At 30.4% G+C, this 18,400-nt stretch overlaps 1 protein-coding gene across 1 annotated transcript; it reads right to left on the reverse strand.

The window, feature by feature from the left end:
* Window positions 1-823: 823 nt before the first annotated feature.
* LOC134263763 (techylectin-5A-like) lies at window positions 824-4,898 on the reverse strand. The gene is made up of 6 exons (XM_062746146.1): window positions 4,865-4,898; window positions 3,971-4,295; window positions 3,730-3,875; window positions 1,740-1,836; window positions 1,476-1,640; window positions 824-1,093 (listed from the first exon to the last, which is right to left on the reverse strand). Exons 2-6 carry the CDS (start codon window positions 4,269-4,271, stop codon window positions 846-848), a joined length of 957 nt encoding a protein of 318 aa, XP_062602130.1. The 5' UTR covers window positions 4,272-4,295; window positions 4,865-4,898; the 3' UTR covers window positions 824-845.
* Between the last annotated feature and the right edge of the window lie 13,502 nt (window positions 4,899-18,400).

Raw genomic sequence — 18,400 nt, forward strand, 5'->3', positions numbered from 1 at the left:
TCGTATACACGTGATGAAGGTATATAGCTGCATAAGAAAAGGAAGTTCAAAATAGAAAAGTTAAAGTCATCACGTTGTTGTTAGATTACAATTAGCGTCATTTTCAGGTAAAGTATCTAAATACGAAACTGATATGATAGACTCCGTGGTATTTTTTATCTCAAGCTCACCAGGATATATCGTATCGAAGTAAAACACTTGCTAGTTGACAGTACGTCTTCGATGCATCTAATTGTGGAGTTGAATGCAACAGCAAATGTTTTCTTTTTTCTTGTTTTTTACAAAATAAATTGGCAAAGACCAATGACAAGGTATGTAAATTTACGAGTTTTTTATTGAAAAAGTAGCTGTCAATGACATAAAAACCCACTTTAATTCATCCTTGGGGTGGTTATGTATATATATTTGAACATTAGTAAGTTTTTAAGTTATTGATTTTGGTTCTTTGCGATATTAGATATATTCAAAATTGACACAATTTTATTTTTGAAGGATTTCTTCCATAGAAAGGCAACTATGAGTGAAAATTGAAAAGAGGCATATCAACCAACGTACAAATTAAAGACACTCGCTTCTTGTCACTGTTGTAAATGAAATATTGAAAAAGAATATGAATTCGGAGTTTTTCATTTATGTAGACATTAAAATTGTAAAGCATAACGATCTCTCAAATAAAACTACCTCATCTTCTTCGGACTAAGATTTATGCTATGAATTTGAAAACGTAGATATATATAAACTAAGAAAACTACATGTGAGGATAATCATTTATTTGTGTTTTTTAACATTTCAACAAAGATACGTATAATCACACTCTCTCGATTTTTATTTTCTATTAACGATTCTCAGACGTGTGATTTCCGGATTTTCATGTCCGCAAACTTCAGGGAATAATGATATCCTGTCCAGGTATACCATTCCACACCGTCAGCATAGGATTTATGCTTTCCTTTTAGGTAGAGTCCGTTCAGATTAGAAAGGTGACAATATTTGTACCACCAACCTCCTTTATAGGCCTTTGCACATTTTTCTATATCACCATGATCCTTAGTGATAAATTTGACGTTGTTATGTCGGGACATAAATGAGTCGCCTGGGGAAAGAAATGGTTTAGTCAGTAAAATACTAGCGCGGGAATTAAATTATGTTTTCCGTTCTAAAGAAATATCTTTAATGTAATGATAACAGCTCTTTGAATTGTTTTCACGTTAACAAAATGGCATTTAATGTTTCTATTTATATCTGTAAAAAATAATCGTATACTGAAGAATTTATAAATAATTATATAATTCATTGATTAAAAAGTACACTTCTCATGAAATTTTCAAAACACTTGGCTTTGAAAAACAGATTCTACCTGGTGCATAATTTACATGTATGAGTTGATTAAGAGAATTGATTCTTATAAGATATAAATGGTAAATATTGATTTTTTATTTATTAGAAACAAAAGAATGATGACTAGGAAAACTTACCAGCATTTCCACTGTAACCTGAGACCCTCAAAATATATTCTGACTCCTCATTTCCGATACTGAATGTCTTGTAGCTTGCATATCGAGAATTTCCTGAAAAATCCTTCAAATCTATCCGTAAAGTGTACTTTCCTGAGTTTGTAATGGTGTGGATTTTCTCATTTCCTGTAAATTCAGCATTTTCTAGGTGAGGCTTTTAAAAACAAATTACACTAATTTCAGTTGTGTTAGAGATTGCAAAATGTAAAGTAAGTTTACAAGTACCTAGCCAAAACTCGTTTGACAGATTCCCAAAACCATTTTTGTAGTCATTCCAGTTTCTAAAGAAATTTTCTGATCCGTCCTGTCTCCTTTGTATAACCTAGAGAAAAAAATCTTTTTAAAATATTTATTCAGTTTATATAAATTCAGTATATTCATACAGAACTACGTACACTCAATGGTTAACGAGATAAATGCTTCTATGGAATAAAATTTATCTTATTTCAAGACTAAACTATTCCAATACTGCATGTTCCCTTTCTCGAAAATTGCACAACAATCGAAAAAAATGTTATCAAACATTTAGAAAAAATGTACGTGTATTGCAAACCAAATTGAAAGAATACTGAAATATAATTCTTATTTTTTGGCCTACCTCCAAATTAATTTTCAAAAGCTAAGATAGTTTAATGATTTTTTTTACAATGATCTACATGTTTATGTCACTTCACTCAACATTTTTCTAGGGTGGGTTGGGTAGGGCAATTAAGAAAAAAATTATTCAAAACTACCATTTTTTTTAAACGAAAGCAATTCAAATTCAAATTATTACATTACTTTTTAACACATCTAACTTCATCCCAGAGATGAAACAGCGTAGTGTTTAATATGAAATAAAAACTAATTTATTCGGGCTCAAACTGAAGATATTTCATATTCATAATAACACGACGAGGTTCAAAATAAGTTTTTTATGACACCTTTCCCTTCCTGTCCGTTCACATTTGCCTTGACTTCACTAGAGGTGTCTGGATTAAAATAAAAAAAATGTTTTTGAATTCAAGTTGTACGTACATCTTCACATAATTTTTTTCGAAATTTGACGATGCTTTTTTCAAAATACAACAAATAAAGCCTTTACTTTAAAACTTGTATTTCCGTTAACCCACTTATTTCTTCTTCTTTTTTGGTCATGATATCTGGCAGAACGTTTTTATGATCGACTGCAGTAGACGATCTATTTATGGTTGTGTTTGAAAATGCACATAGGGAAAATGAGTCATTATATTAATTAATGGATATTAAGTTCAGTAAAATAACTCTTAAAAGATAAAATGTATATAATGTGAGTAAAAAACTAAATATTACTTGTTTTCTTTTATGTTTCAATTTAAATTATCATTTCTAATTCGATTGATAATTTATGTTTATATGAAGAGTTTACAATAAGGACACCCCATCATTAATGTGTGTAAGATATGGAAGCAAATATTCATAATGTTCCTAATGATAATGATGTGGTTCAAGTGAATGGCGAATTAAAAAAATCAGAAGTTTTTCAACTAGTAAATTTTTTTTCATGAACTACAGTTGTTATGATGCAAAGATATTTTTTTTACATTTTGTACGGCGCCTTGCTGCCTAGCCTATTTCACAGAAACCATGGGAATTATCAAGTGACAAAGATATAGATTATTCCACGTGGTTCATCCTGAGAGACCCACATCTTCATTTTGATGACAATAAATTCTTATCAATTATCATTGACTTTATAACATCGATGAACCCAACTGATGCGCAGAAAAGATGCGCTAAAATTTCTGTTTATTCAAAGTTCAAAATTGTTTAGGTTGATTTGAAGAGGTCTGACAATTAAAAAAAATCACTTTTTCAGATTTCAATATCTTGCGCTTTCCATGCCAGAGCGCTTTAGACTTGTGAAAGTACTTTTTGAAATGCAAATACATCTTTGCGGCTGATTTGATGTTTTGCTTCAATTTTACTTGTTAATCTGGGCACTGGCATGAATTCTATTGAATGTATGCTTTAACTGTTTAAATTGAGTTATAGGTAATCGAGAAAAAAGACAAACATAATCTGAATATTAAATGATAATGATAAAAAACTCTAAATTTTCAATTTTATATATAAAGTTTTTGATCAAAGAATACAATAAGAGAAAACATATTTCCTTTTTGAATTTGATATCAATTAAGTATCAGCATTTTCAAAAAAAAATTACAAGTTTAAGTCTAATAAAAGTGTTTATTACCGTCCATCCGCCCCCAGCTGTCTCTTGATCACAGTAGACCTGGATCCCAGTTCCTCTATTCGGGTAAATAGTGTACACCTTACTCTCTCTGTAACCTCTCAACAACAGATCTTGACAGTCTTGTGGATAGAATCTATTTTTCATGTCTGTTAAAAAGATGCAATTTGACCTTAATTACATCATATGTTATGAGATTGGACTGAGTTCAAAATCTGACATATCTTAGATAAATATTTTTTACCGTGACTGCAGTTCTGTATTAAGTCATGAATCGATGCTAATTTCTGCTGTATATCTATGATATCCTCTTTTGTAGCCCACTCTGTATTGTTTTCCTTACATTTACTGTCCGTAACTGTCTCACTTTTATTACAGCACGTTTGCTGTAGGTTAACGAATTGAGAGGCAAGGTTAAGCAGTGTACTAAACGAGTTCATTTCCGTCATACATTGATCTGGTTGTTTACATTTAGATGTATCTTTCATTGATTCAACAGTTATTGGCACCAGGAAAAGTACAAGTAGTACAATATTTAATTCCATCTTGATTGTCTTTTCAAAGATGACCTTAATGCAAAAAGAATTAATAAATTTTGTTTCTGCCTTTGAGAAATGAGCAAATAATTGCCAATGGATTAATTTTGATATATTCAAAAATTGCATTTATATATTACATGTACTTTACATTTTTTCACATTTTTCAATCATATAAAATAAGTTTAAAACTTCATATTACTACAATCAAGATAAATAAAAGTGTAATTAAGAGTCAAGAAACAGGTATCCATTTTGTTTGTAAGGAATATAAATATTTAAATATTCAGGGATCTGAAACTATAATTAAATCAGGCATTTCTTTCCCGGATAAGCTTTCAATATTTTTTTTTATATTTTGAAAATAAATTATGTTGAGTTTTCTTCAATATTCTTTTCATTAATTTGTAAAATATTCCATTAGATTTTTCATTGATATTTACAGCATAAAAAACTTTGAATAAAGGATTTTTTTTTTTTAAATAGAATCTTATGGAAATTTATTTCTTTCTTCGGTTCACTTCTTACATGTATGACTTTATTAAATAAAATCGTGAAATAATTGCTATCAGTAAATGGAATTGTTTTCAATGCGAACTTACCTGTCCAATGTAAAGAGAGTTAATTTGATGCAGATAAGATATAAATACTAACGTGAATAAAAGGAAGAATGTTTGTTGTACTATCCCTAACTATAATAAACTTGCAACATATGTTCAAAATGTGATACTCTTTTAACGTCACGCTAAACAGTAATCAACTGTTAAACTTTGAAAAGGGTTGTGTTTTAGTTTTATTCCTGTCATTAAAGAGACTTTTTATACATTTCTCTTTTGATGAGATGACAATTAAAATTTTAATTAAATGAAAAATTTTATCCTGTTTTGACTTTTTTAACATTCATTGGATTTTATATAACCTGATGTAAGAATTGTTTTGAAGTGATACATGTAGTGTGATGATATAAAACAATGTGGATTCCTTTGAAAAAAAAATAGAGTAAAACTTATATGTGATGTATGAACATTGGATTAAAAAATGATTTATTATACCTCTATTGATAATACTCGAATTTGATTGGCTGGTAAGAAAACTTTAAAACACAACAATGACTCCAAATGCTACCGTTTACAGCAATACTGACCTAGGAATCATTGCACGTGGGATATAATGACCCGGTCATTATTTTTAATGACCGCAAAAAATGACCGCTTAATCAAAAATTCGTTTTTGAGTAAAGTTAAAATAAAGTTAAAGTTAAAATAATAATTATTCGAAAAAAAAAAATGTTTTAAATTTTAAAATTGTGTATGGTCTGTTTTGCATACCATACAGAATACGGTAAAAATTTATCGTTACAATATTTTGAATATAATCGTTTCAATATATCGTTACAATTCAGTTCAAAAGAATGTAGAGGCGGCTCTTTAAAGAGTTGAATTCTGTGTTAGATTTTGTGTATAGTAATCGTTAGTTATAACAATGTATGTCGCTATCAACTAAATATTGTTTTAATCAGTAAATCATGATGCAAAAACTTTCACGACTTGCAGACGTCAATGTAAACAACTTCGCTATCCGGTCTGTAGCGAATCCCGATCCCGATCAAAGAAAGAATTGATAACGGTTAGAAATTCATACTTTTCAATATATATCGGTATAATAAAACAATTAATACCCCTTGTGAGTTCAACATGGTGAAATAAGGACCCTCGACCTGGCCCACTCGATGACCTGCCCTGACCTCGGCCGCTACGCGGCCTCGGTCAGGTCAGGTCACCTCGTGGGCCAGGTCTCGGGTCCTTATTTCACCATGTTGACCTCACAGGGGGTAATTAATTGTATATTGTTGTTGGATGTGATTTTATTCCACCTTCTTGTGTGTTTTTGCCCAGAGCCTTGCATAAATCTACACAGGCTATTATGACCAGGTCTGCAAAAATTGTATTATTAGTGTTTTATAGCAACGGTTTTCTATTTTGCCTTGTAAGCTACTTTGTTTTCTTAAAAGTAAAAGAATTTTTATTTGCCAAATTCTTTAATTAAGTCATTATGTCTGAGAGCTCTTTTTCAAGTATAAAGGCTTTCACTTAATCACTTAGGTACAGTATAATTAGGTTTTTTTGTGTGGGGAAGTAGGCAACATGGCTATCGTAAAATACTTTAAGTAGTACTTTTAACAGAACAGTATGTTTCTGCATCAGCAGGAGAAAGTTACCAATTGAAAGACACTTAAACTGGTCAGTGGAGCACAAAAAATAAATGAAACAAAAACTTAGTGAAATTAGATGTAAAGAAATGTATTGTAAGATAACAAGCTGGGACACGAATCGTCCATCCCACGCAAGTTCCCTTTGCAATAAAGCAGACACTTGAAGTGAGCGGGAATGGTATGCCCCAAAGTGAACATCTATTTTAGGGAAGCAAATGTGTCCTCTAAATATTTACAAGTAGTTTTCAGCTTTAAGAAGCCTCTGAGATTCATATCAGTGTATATAATTTCAATAGAAAATATAAATAAAAGAAAAAAAAATCCAAATATATATACGTCGTGTAATGCAATTGGTTAATTTCATGAATCTCATAATAAACAACGCTTCGAAAGAAATCTTTCTTTGAATGTAACGAAAAATCAATTAATATTATTTTTATGTGTACTAAGACCTTTGTGACTAAAGTTCTTGTTCTTGTCTGTGCAAATGACTGAGTACAAGTATTTCGTTTTCAAAATACTGGTATTGCAGATGGGTGGATCGGGATCGAAGTGATGTTTTTAATCGGGTTCGGCTTGATCGGGATCGAGTGCTCAATTAATTTAATTTTGCGGAAACACGAGGTTGTAGTATACGTCACCTTCTTGTTACACAATCTTGATAATCATTATATCACACCTCTTAACCTTATTAATATTCAGGGTCATGAACCCAAGGGAGCATGCATTGAATCAGATATTTTCTTTAAACAAGAAAAGATAACTCAAGTTGTTTTTAATGGTATAGTCAGTTTCTTTTATAATTTAAATTGTGATAAAATGGGGGGGGGGATATTGTGAGATATATGTTTTTATTTCTTCAAGATCACTTCTGGTCAATTTTTATGTTGAATAAATAAAATAGATAAAAACAGCATGCAATCATTTTTGTATTTACAAGAAATTTACTAAGCACTACATGTAGACATACAACGGAATGTTCAACGACAAATAAGTTGTATATCACAGGCATATGTTATAATAAATATTATGCTGTTTAATAATGAAGTAAAAAATTGTAAATAAATATTTAGATACCCTTTCACAAGATCTCCAAATTTTGACTATATTTAATAAACATATTTAATAAAAAGTAAGTGCACATGTACATGTTTTTCTTCCTACTCAAAAAAATAAATTTCCATTTTTTAAAGATAATCATCCTTATAATAAAATTCATAGTTAAAATATTCAAGTGTTTCTATCTTCACTGATCTGGTTTAAAATACATGTGTAATTAAAATATGAAATTCATCTAGTTTAAGCATGCAATACCAGTGAGAGCTACATGTAGCTTTTACCTCCCTTTTTTGCAAACATTTCTACACTATTGAATTAAAAACATCAGTTTTAAGTTATAAATCTTATCTTATTATTTTATAACCTATGAAGTCACCTGCATTGCACAGTGGCAAGAGCGTCTGCTCGAGAGTCATGAGTAAGGAGTTGATCCTTACTCTGGTATATTGCTGGTTCGAAATCCCACAGTCGAACATATAGAGATGAGACTGTATATACAGAGGTCCTGTGTTCCAGCAGGTGCTAGCACCAAAAAGATCCCTCATTGCACAATTAGCCATATGCGCCAAGTAAAGGACAGAATTTGCAGCTCACCACAGGCAAATGTTGGCATCCCCATATGAGTGACAATTCTCAAGAAGAATGTTAAACAACGTACAAATAAACAATAAACTATGAAGTCTTGGAATATGCAAATTCTTTTTTTCTGAGAAAGGGATCCTAAAATGATGTTTAGATATGGTTCATAAGAGTAGAAAAGTACTGTTTCATCCCAGCTAGTCTTCATAAATTCTCTCTCTATTACTTTACACAGGATTCTATTATACATTGATATACATGTACATGTAGATATTGGAGTAATTGGGCATGTTTAATATTTTTCTCTGTTTATTCCAATCAGCACGATCAGGATGATAATAATTAAATAATAATGTTTCATATTAAATATGTTATAAATTTATCCTTATAGTTACATATACAATACTCACAACAGGCAAACCTTGAACTTGCACATCACTCAGTCTTCAGAGTATATCCTGCAAGAAACATTCATTGAACATTATAATTGAATTGATTTGATTTTCTTTTTATATATTTGCTTTTTTGTTTTATTTTAATGACATTATAATTTTGTGCATTTAATACATGTACAGTATCATGTGCATACATATTGAAAGACCATTTTTAAATTCAATCAACAATGTCATTCTTCAAAAGAAAAGATATAGATTGTATACATGTAAAGATCAGTAAAGCCCATATTTTAAAAGTGGAAAAAATGTTTCTTGTGTGTATAATTTGTGTGGGATGGTGCATATCATTAACAAAACAAACAACAAAAAAGGACGGAATGTCTCGATAGCTGACTTTACAATGCAAGGCAAAAAATAATTGAAGGCCCACGTGACTGGGGTCGGTGATCTTTTTTTTTTTTTATCTCGCATAGTATATGGTAGGGGGCATCTGTCTTTTTGGTCAGTCCTATGTATGTATAACAAAATACAATTATAGTTGGGCGAGTAACTTCACAGGCTTGAAATAATTAAACAATATGTAAATTAAATACATGTATTCTTAAAAACCAAACTGCAAAACATAAATGTATATTATCTTAAGCAATATCTTTTCATTACACAGATTGATGCGAGCATGCATGAAATTTATTATACCCCCTGCTTGAAAAGAGGGAGGGTGTATTAAGGAGGAATGCCACACCAACTTTTTATTTTATAGATCTCCGAGTCATCCTTTTTAAACAATGGTTTCAGCATTGAGAGGCCGACATTAACTCTTAATTATTTTATATGAATTTTTTTGTATTTTTTCAAAGAAAATGGAAAAAATTAATTTCATCAAAATTAGATGCTTTCTTGTAAAATTTTTGCTGTAAATGAATGCATCACATGAATACCTAAACAAATATGTAAAGAAAGACTGGTTAGACTTTTTAATTTTTTTCTAAAAAATTATTTATGAAAATAAAACACATATTTACTGGCCGTTTTAGGAAATACTTGTAATTACTGAATAACCAGTAAATTCGTGTATTTACTGAAAAATTTAGCCAATTTTACACGTTTTTACTGAACTAAGCTGGATGAATATGCATATCCTTTAAACATATCAGTAGGAAAAACAAAATTGATATTAATATGCTTGTTTTAAAGCATTGTCTCTACAAAGCTGACGTTATGCATTACTTTTAAATACTCAGTGCATTGCTTTTCTAAAATTCCATTTAAGGACGTTGCTATCCTCTTGTGATGTTATAGGTATTTTACAGAAACTTTTATAAATTTCAATTTATACCTAATACAAAAATATCTTTTGGAAGAATGTTTTTCAGGTGTGGAGCTTTTAACATCAGATTGGTGCATTAAAACTAGTTTTTAACATAATTTTTATCATAAAATTTTATCAAAAATGTATGATGTTTTGAAATGGTGATATACAGTACAGGCAACGCGGATCCCGTATTAGACAGCGTCCCCTCCGCGGTGTATTAATCCTTTCCGCGTTACACCGTCGCGGGTTTTGATTGCGGTGCTGCCTGAGACCGTGTTTACACCGCGGCGGGGCCCGCTACCGTTATTCTTCAGCTTAGTATGGAGGGTAATCGTGTTCAAAAATCCAAACTTGTAAGTGTGTAGATTAGAGCCTGCAATTGTTGTAATTTTCCAAATGTAAACATGTCAGTAGTCAATACGCACTTCTCAACATGTAATTTCTAAAATACAACTGTGTTCACTGTCAATTTAAAACTTGAATCTGTACATTTTTGATGTTGTAAACGTTGCTACTCAGGCATGCATACTTCAGAATTTTCTACATCGCACTGAAACATTTCCTATCCTTCAAGTTTTAAAGCTGTTTAACTTAAATTTTGTTGGTTGATTTAACAAAAAAAGTCTGTTAACAGTAATACATGTACAGTATAGGATGAAATAAAGTCGAATAATTTATCGAATACTGTAGATCACTAAATTTTCGCGACACTTTATTTCCGCGAGATAGCCATTGGCTCTTGTTTAGCGAGACAAAATTTTCACGAATTGTGGTTGTTGCTCTATATAATCCTAAGGAATACTATTATACGCGAGAATTAAATTTTCGCGAGCACACTGTCTCGCGTAATTACGCGAAAATAAAGTTCTCGCGAATAAAAAGTGATTTACAGTATATTAACTTAAGTTTATTTTCAAAATCAATAATGCCACCCCAAATGATCTTCAAATTGCTAAAAAGGTATAATTAAAATTTAAAGAATGCCGTGATATCGCTTCTGTTTATGTGCACTGTAATCCGGTGTTCACAATTAGCCCGTGCAGTTGCAGTTACATGTAGATATGTGTTTATTTATCTGCGAGATTATATCAGTCATTTGGTTTCATTTAGAAAAGTACCGTTACTTCTGTATACATGTCTGTTATAAATAATAGCATGAAAAACGATGATAGATAGTCATACATAATTACAATTAAATTTTAACAAAACACGCCTAAGTGTATAGGAATACCGTTGCTCCACTGTAAGACTATAAACAAAATATCGACGATTTTTTTTTTTGGGGGGGGGGGGGTTCTTTTTAATAAAATAATCACAGGTATTTCTATTCAGAATATCAATAATATCATAGCTAGTATTTGAATGTATTTCTATCTTCTGCTCTTTTCGAAAATTACTAAAATCATGTCTATGAACATAAACAAATTTCAGATTTCTTCTTCATAGCAAAATTAATTAATAAACACATGTTTGTTTGTTTGTTTGTTTGTTTGTGTGTTTGTTTGTTTGTTTGTTTTTTTTTCTTTCTTTTTTTTTTTTTGTTACAGGGAAAATTCGCAAATTACGATTCGGGGAGATAACTCCCGTTTGTTTACGATATAATTGTCAGTAATTGATCGATGATATAACCGCGGCGGGGACAGGTAAGTGATGAATTTCCCGCGGAGGGAACGCGGTTTACCTGTCTACCTGGCCAAATACCGCGTTGTGATTATACCGCGGCGGGGACGCGGGAAATACGGGATCCGCGTTGCCTGTACTGTATACGGTACTTCTGTTTATTCGAGTCTCGCATCTCTAAAATTATTGTAACATAGATAAACATTTATTTTCTATTTTGAGCCATTAAAATTGTGAGGTTTGAAAATTCCTGATAGTAAAGTTTCATCTTGAATTACTGACTTTAATTTTGTTACATTAAATGTATATGTATTTTTTGTTTATTGAATTCTTCAAGAGACAGCATAAAAATTGTTTTAATTGCACATGATCCAGAGTTTTAAATTCACAGTCAATAATTGCAAAGTAGCATTGTATGAATATCTAATAAAGGAAAATGTCAGTAAGTGACTTTGATTAGTTTTTCTAAAATGAAAAAAGTATAAAAAAAAAATATAAAAATAATTTTCTTAAAGTATGCAGTGATAAAGAAAACACATTCCAGAAAATGAAAGTATCGTATCATTATGTTTTTGTGTGTTTGTTCTGTTAATATTTACAAACAGTGCATTTTTGAATTTATGAATAAATAGAGGTTTATTTCAAATATAAATTCTTCACATAATGTGCTAACTAGTATTAACATTAAATATATTATGCATCTGTTAATATTTTAAATCTCACCAAAATACAGGCAGTAAATACTTGTAAAAAGTATTGAAAATTTCAGTAAATACGTGTATTTCCCAACTGAAATAAGTAAATACGTGTATTCCCTACGGAGAATAGGAATTTCGTGTATTTCCTAAAATTCAGGGAATACATGAAATTCCTGATTACACTTATTTACTGTAACATATATATACACAAGTATGTGAGAACTGCATTGACATATCATCTGATCATAAATTCTATGATATTAAATTAGAAAAGTAACAACCATATTTTGATCAGTAGGCTCTTGTGAAAACTGCATTATTGATATGAACAGCTGATACTATATAAAAAATGCAAACAAATGTAAACAAACCTTTATCCAGGTACACATGTATATGTGTAGAGGAAATTCGGAAGAACTTCTTGTGCATACACACGAGTAAGGATAGAATTAAATTTTAGTCTCTTGGTATTTAAAAAAAAACACACATATGGTTCTAACAAATCACTAAGTATTGATAACTAAAGTAAGAACAATGACTTTGGTGTAACTCCTCATATGCATGCATACACTGTAATAGACTACCTTACAAGTATATTTAGCCATTTTGTGCTACAGGTAATCGAAAAAATAAACGAAATTCTGCTTACGAGTGTTTTTGTTCACTAAATCAATGTATGTGGGTTAATCTTGACCGACACAAAGTCTACTCCCTTCCACTTGGAAACATGTTTACAAAATGGAGAGGTGCTGTTTTGACACTTTAAAGTGCAATAGCACTTGACAGAATAAGAAACTGCAAACCTACTTTCACTTTTTAGGTAAAGAAACCTTTGTTTTTTATTTTTTTGCAATTTATAAATTTTATAAATCGAGATAACATAAAGTTTTACCTCTTTTTTCATGTTGAATTTCTCTCTCGATTTTCACCTCTTGCATGTTGGTCTCCCTGAATTCTTGCGAGGAAAGCTGTTCGGACGTTTAAGGATTTTGTTCATATTTTATTACGTTTATCTCCAAATTCTCCCAATTTATGCTAATGAGGTTAGGAGGTGTGATATACCAATAACTGGGAAAAGCACTAAGTCGCAATATATTATATCTAAATTTAAACTATTCATTATTTGGCCTTATCCCAGCTATAATTTACATAGTTGTATGTAATATTGTATATTTATGTGCTTTTGTTCACTTTCGTCATTTATCTGGTCAATAAATGACATTCTCATTCAACTCAAGTTCTCATGTTTTCTCTGGTGGTTTAGGCAACAAGAACAAGCTACGGAGAGGTTTTTCACATTATGAGATTTACTTTTATTAGTGGAAAAGTTGTAGATATAACTTAATTTATGAAACACAATCAATAGTGTAATTTATCTAATTGATCAAAACATACCCTTATATCTATATAAGACATATACATAATTTGATCACTGTATTAAAACACTGCTTGATATTACAAGCTGTATAACGCGGATGACTTTTTAAACAAAAGAATTAGTTTCTTTTTTATTCAAATTGACGTATTACCATTGTCGAAAAGTATTCATTATTTTGTTCATTTTTGCACAAAATTTCTTCAAAATATTGTTGTTCTTGTCACATCCAGTTTCTATGAAATCTGATCCAGAATCATTCTTGTATTTCTCTGTGCTGCTGGATTCAATGAAATGAGAATTTTGCAGACAACCCTCTTCTGCTGCCATTTTTGTTCCTAACATCCGCTTTTTGTCCAGCCCTTTTAGTACGCCATTTTGATCCGAATTTGATTTCAGTTCTTCTTTTTCTTTATCGCCTTTAATAAACCGTGCTAAGCAGAATAAAGTTATCATTATGGCAAGGTCAATCAAGGCTACTGGCAATAAGATACCAAGGTATGGATTGTTAGGAGATCCTGCCGACATTGTTGTAGATGTTTGGGCATGGGTTACATTCTGGACTGTCGCTGATCCATTGATCTGATCCATAGATGAAAATGGTTTTGACTCTTCTTTGAGAGACGACAAAAAATGTTTGTTCCAGTTGTATGTATTTTTCAAATATGATTTGTCCTTAGAGAAGAAAGATTACGCTTCCTACGTTTCCTGTTCGTGTTTGATTGAGGTTTAACAATATTTATTCCGGGCATAATTATTTATATCAGAAACATAACTGATATAAATCTTTCAAAATAATTAGATTTATCAACTCTTGGACATTGCATAATTTTGCTTTAGATTTTTTTTTAATTGAGGAAATAAAACTTATAGATAAAACATTTTTAAAACATATTACGTAACTAAATCGATTTAATTAGATGCATTCTTCTGGATTCATTTTATATCCCCCACTGTTACTAACATGTAAATACATGTATAAAGCAATATAAAAAAAAAGTTTTTGAAGTTCATGTATCTCCTAACATTAGTGAACACTGAAATGTTTACGAATTTTCCAGTAATGATTATCAAAAATTGATTATTACTTAAAAAAGAAACTTGGTTTTTTAGAAGACAGGATTAGATTTGTGTGAAAAGTGAATTACAGTACCCGCATCGTTATTCTTTACAAATCTATCGTGTCCTATCGTGCGTGTATCCTATCGTATCGTGTTTTCCGTTTATCGTGTTTTGCGTTTTCTATCGTGTTTTCCGTTTATCGTGTTTTGCGTTTATCGTGTAGATCGTTTATCAGGTTCTATAGTGTATCGTGTTTTGCGTTTATTGTGTATATTCGGATACCCGTGCTTTTTATCTTTAATACAGGAAGAAACTACCGAGGTATTCCGAGTTTCTTTTTCGTTTTGTTAACTAAAATAAGATTATTTTAACCAAGAAAGAGAAAAGATACTTTTATCCCTTAGTTTTTCACCATTAAAAGAAATGTTAAAGCGTGGAAGGAAAAGAATAAATATATAAATTATATTATTAAAAGATTAAATAATTAATAATGATAATCAAATTAAGAAAATAATCATATCATAGTTAAACAGAGAATCTAAATTATTTTTTGAAAATGAAATAATCGATTCCCTTGTTTTTTTTTTTTTTTTTTTTTTTTTTGTTTTTTTTTTTTTTTTTTTTTTTTTTTTTTTTTTTTTTTTTTTTTTTTGATTCATCGAATCGTATGATTTTTGGTCAAAATTAAATATTAATAAGATTTTCTAGAATTAGTCAGAGTCACTAGAGGATGATTTTCGTTAAGTCACGGTGTATACGTAACCCCCCCCCCCCCCCCGAAATATTATAGTAATAATTAGCAGGGGATTGATATGTAGCTTTTTTAAATGCAATATTCATTTTCTCCCGATCAATTGTCTGGTACTATTAAGAATGTGTTTCCGCCTCTGATCTTTACATGTATGTATGCATAACTATTTAAAATCTTGATTTAAAAAAAAATAATAAGGAAGCATTTAAGACACTGATCCAGAAAACTTTAACACTGATTTTGTCCGTATAAACTCAATTTTTAAAATTTATTTTTATCACTATCTAATTAGTTGTCTGAATTTAAAAAAAATCAAAATTATAAAATGTAATGCATGAAAATGCTGTACCCGATTTATCACATCATGGCAGTTACTATTAAATAAAAGTTTATCATAAATTTTTATTTGGCATTAGATAATCTAAAAATAATAAAAAGGAAAAAAAAACATGATGACTTTTAACAGCTTACCTTTTCGGCGTGGAAATAAACTGAAAATATAATGCACCTGAGTGTCAAATCGAAGAGCTTTCCTTGCCATAAAACTGACACGTATGTGTACCTCTCTAATCAAAACACTGCATTCCTGTGCGGTCAACACCCCTCCCCCTTCTCCCCTATCCCCCTAAATGAAAGCTCGGCCCGTGGGTGTTCACCGTAAACATGAACTTTTGGATCATCAGGTATCAGGTTTTCTTTCGGATCACCGGGTTTTCATCGGGTTACAAACAGAATTATTTCTAGGAAACATTTTTTTTATCGTAGAAAAGATTAGAATAATTCTAATATTCTAAACTATGAAAATTTGCTCTCATTATTTTTTTTACTACGGTATTTTACTATAATAATAAAAAAGAATACTGATTCCGCCGTGAGCATGCACGACTAGTAAATTTACTGACAAAGATGTATTGCACCCAATCAATTTATAATATTAATCGATTTTATTCCATATGTATATAACTTTACTAAAGAAGTTAATTTTATTTTTGGCTATTTGGTTAGATTATGTTTGTCTAATTTAAATTGGTTACGGACTTTCAACATCCCGCCCTTTGAATATGCCGTATATGAGATTACCGGTAAGTCTAAAATAATTTTCAGGGTTCAATAGATTAATTCATTTGCATTAGAAACAGTACATACAAAGTATAATAGCAATGATTTATGATTATTTAGTCGGAAAAGTCGCATCTCACCCTTAATAATATTAATAATATTTGTTTATAATTTTTTGTGTTTTGTATTATGAAGAAAAAAAAGTATTTTATCATTCAATGTTCGTTAATTAATACAAGGTTTTAAGTATCTGATATATGAATGTTTACATGTATATAAGTGAGAACTTAGCGTAAACGTACATGTACAAGTCATGTTCAGTTGTAGCAGATTCACATTCTGTGACACAGTTTACATGTATTAATGCAAAGCGCCATTATATTAACAATTACTAGTATTTAGATTTCTACTCAGGAATTTAATTTTCTTGAACTATATAGTTCTTTCAAACCGATTTTTTTGGATCTTTCTTTCGGCTTTCCCTATTATTTTAATATTTAATTGCAATTTTTGGATACACCGCAGATTGTAAGCTTTAGACATTGAAAACAAATATTTAATTCATTGCGTAAATTTAATCCGTGAAATAATTTAGTACTTGTAGATAAATATATTAGGTACAAATGTATATTTTTTCATAAATAATAAATCCATTTATAGAGTTTCATAAATTTATAATAGTATCCGTGAGAAAAGGGACATAATTATGTAAGGGATTTTTGTGCAACACTTACCTGTATGTTAAAATATTCATAATTCAAAGGAGTCATAGTTCAACCTTAAGATGATAATTTCAACATTTACTCAAATAATCGCACAACCACATCCTTGAGTACAAATAAAAAAAAATACAGTTTTTATTTCATAATAATCCATTAAACATTGCCAAAAAATTTATATATTAAATAAACAGCTTTTGTAAAAGTACCAGTGATCTCAATTCTTTTATCATAATAATTAAATGTACTTTATAATTCAGATTTGAAGCTTTGCAAGTATTCAATTATAAATTAAAATATTGCAGTAACTAAACAAAATAATCTTTTCGTCTTGTCAGAAAACGTTCCGCATTTTGAAACAATCCTATCAGGTTTTGCGTTTATCCTATCGTGAAGATGGTTGATCAGGTCTATCGTGTTTTGCGTTTATCGTGTTTTGCGTGTATCGTGTTTTGCGTTTATCGTGTTTTGCGTTTATCGTGTTTTGCGTTTATCCTATCGTGCGTGTATCCTGTCCTATCGTGCGTGTATCCTATCGTATCGTGCGTGTATCCTATCGTATCGTGTAACCTGTAAAGAATAACGATGCGGGTACTGTAGGAATTTCATTTGGATAACAAAATCATGGCAACTATTGTCAACCAATAAAATATTGAATTTTTAGTTTTTGACTCATATTACTAAGGCTATTTAGAAATATCATATAATGTTGTTGCATTATATGCAAACATAATCCCAAGGTAACCCAACTACCTCCAGTAAGAATTTCATTCAATTTTGATTCCAATCCAGATTTTTGAAGTATCTGTTTCTAAACCTCAAAATCAAATCCTGGGGTTCCTTTAACATAACTTGAACAAACAAAATAATTTGCGATTTTCCTTTGAAAGTGCGAAAATAAAATTCTAACCTATCTTGATAAAAATTTAGCATGTAATAGAGATACCCTGTTGTCGCATTAATCGTTTTCAATTTTGACAAACTTGATTAATTAATGGAGATGACACGAAATTTAAACGTAGTGCGTTACAGTGTATTTAAATACACTATTCTACCCATAGAAAATTAAATTATTTTCTAATCATTCCATAAACCATTGTATCGTAGAAAAGGCATTCTTTAGATGTTTACCGACAAAATCAGGTTTTGTTCTCTAAAATTGACATTTTCCAATAATGATGCTTGAACGTTGAATGTTCAATTATCTTTTCGTCGACAAATGAATTTGATAGTCAGTACATTCTCCGTTATCAAAATGCAACTCGAATTCTGTCTTTAACAACAATTTTAAAACTTT

The sequence above is a fragment of the Saccostrea cucullata genome, unplaced genomic scaffold (assembly GCF_032062105.1).
Source record: "Saccostrea cucullata isolate Sc308-1 unplaced genomic scaffold, CSIRO_AGI_Scuc_v1 ctg3701, whole genome shotgun sequence".
NCBI lineage: Eukaryota > Metazoa > Mollusca > Bivalvia > Ostreida > Ostreidae > Saccostrea > Saccostrea cuccullata.

Coding starts and splice junctions, on each gene's coding strand:
- LOC134263763 (XM_062746146.1), bottom strand. CDS start 4,271: ATGGAATTAAATATTGTACTACTTGTACTTTTCCTGGTGCCAATAACT. Junction 1,837..3,729: donor CAGCTGGGGGCGGATGGACG/GTAATAAACACT, acceptor TTTTTTCTCTAG/GTTATACAAAGGAGACAGGA. Junction 1,641..1,739: donor GTCAAACGAGTTTTGGCTAG/GTACTTGTAAAC, acceptor CTGAATTTACAG/GAAATGAGAAAATCCACACC.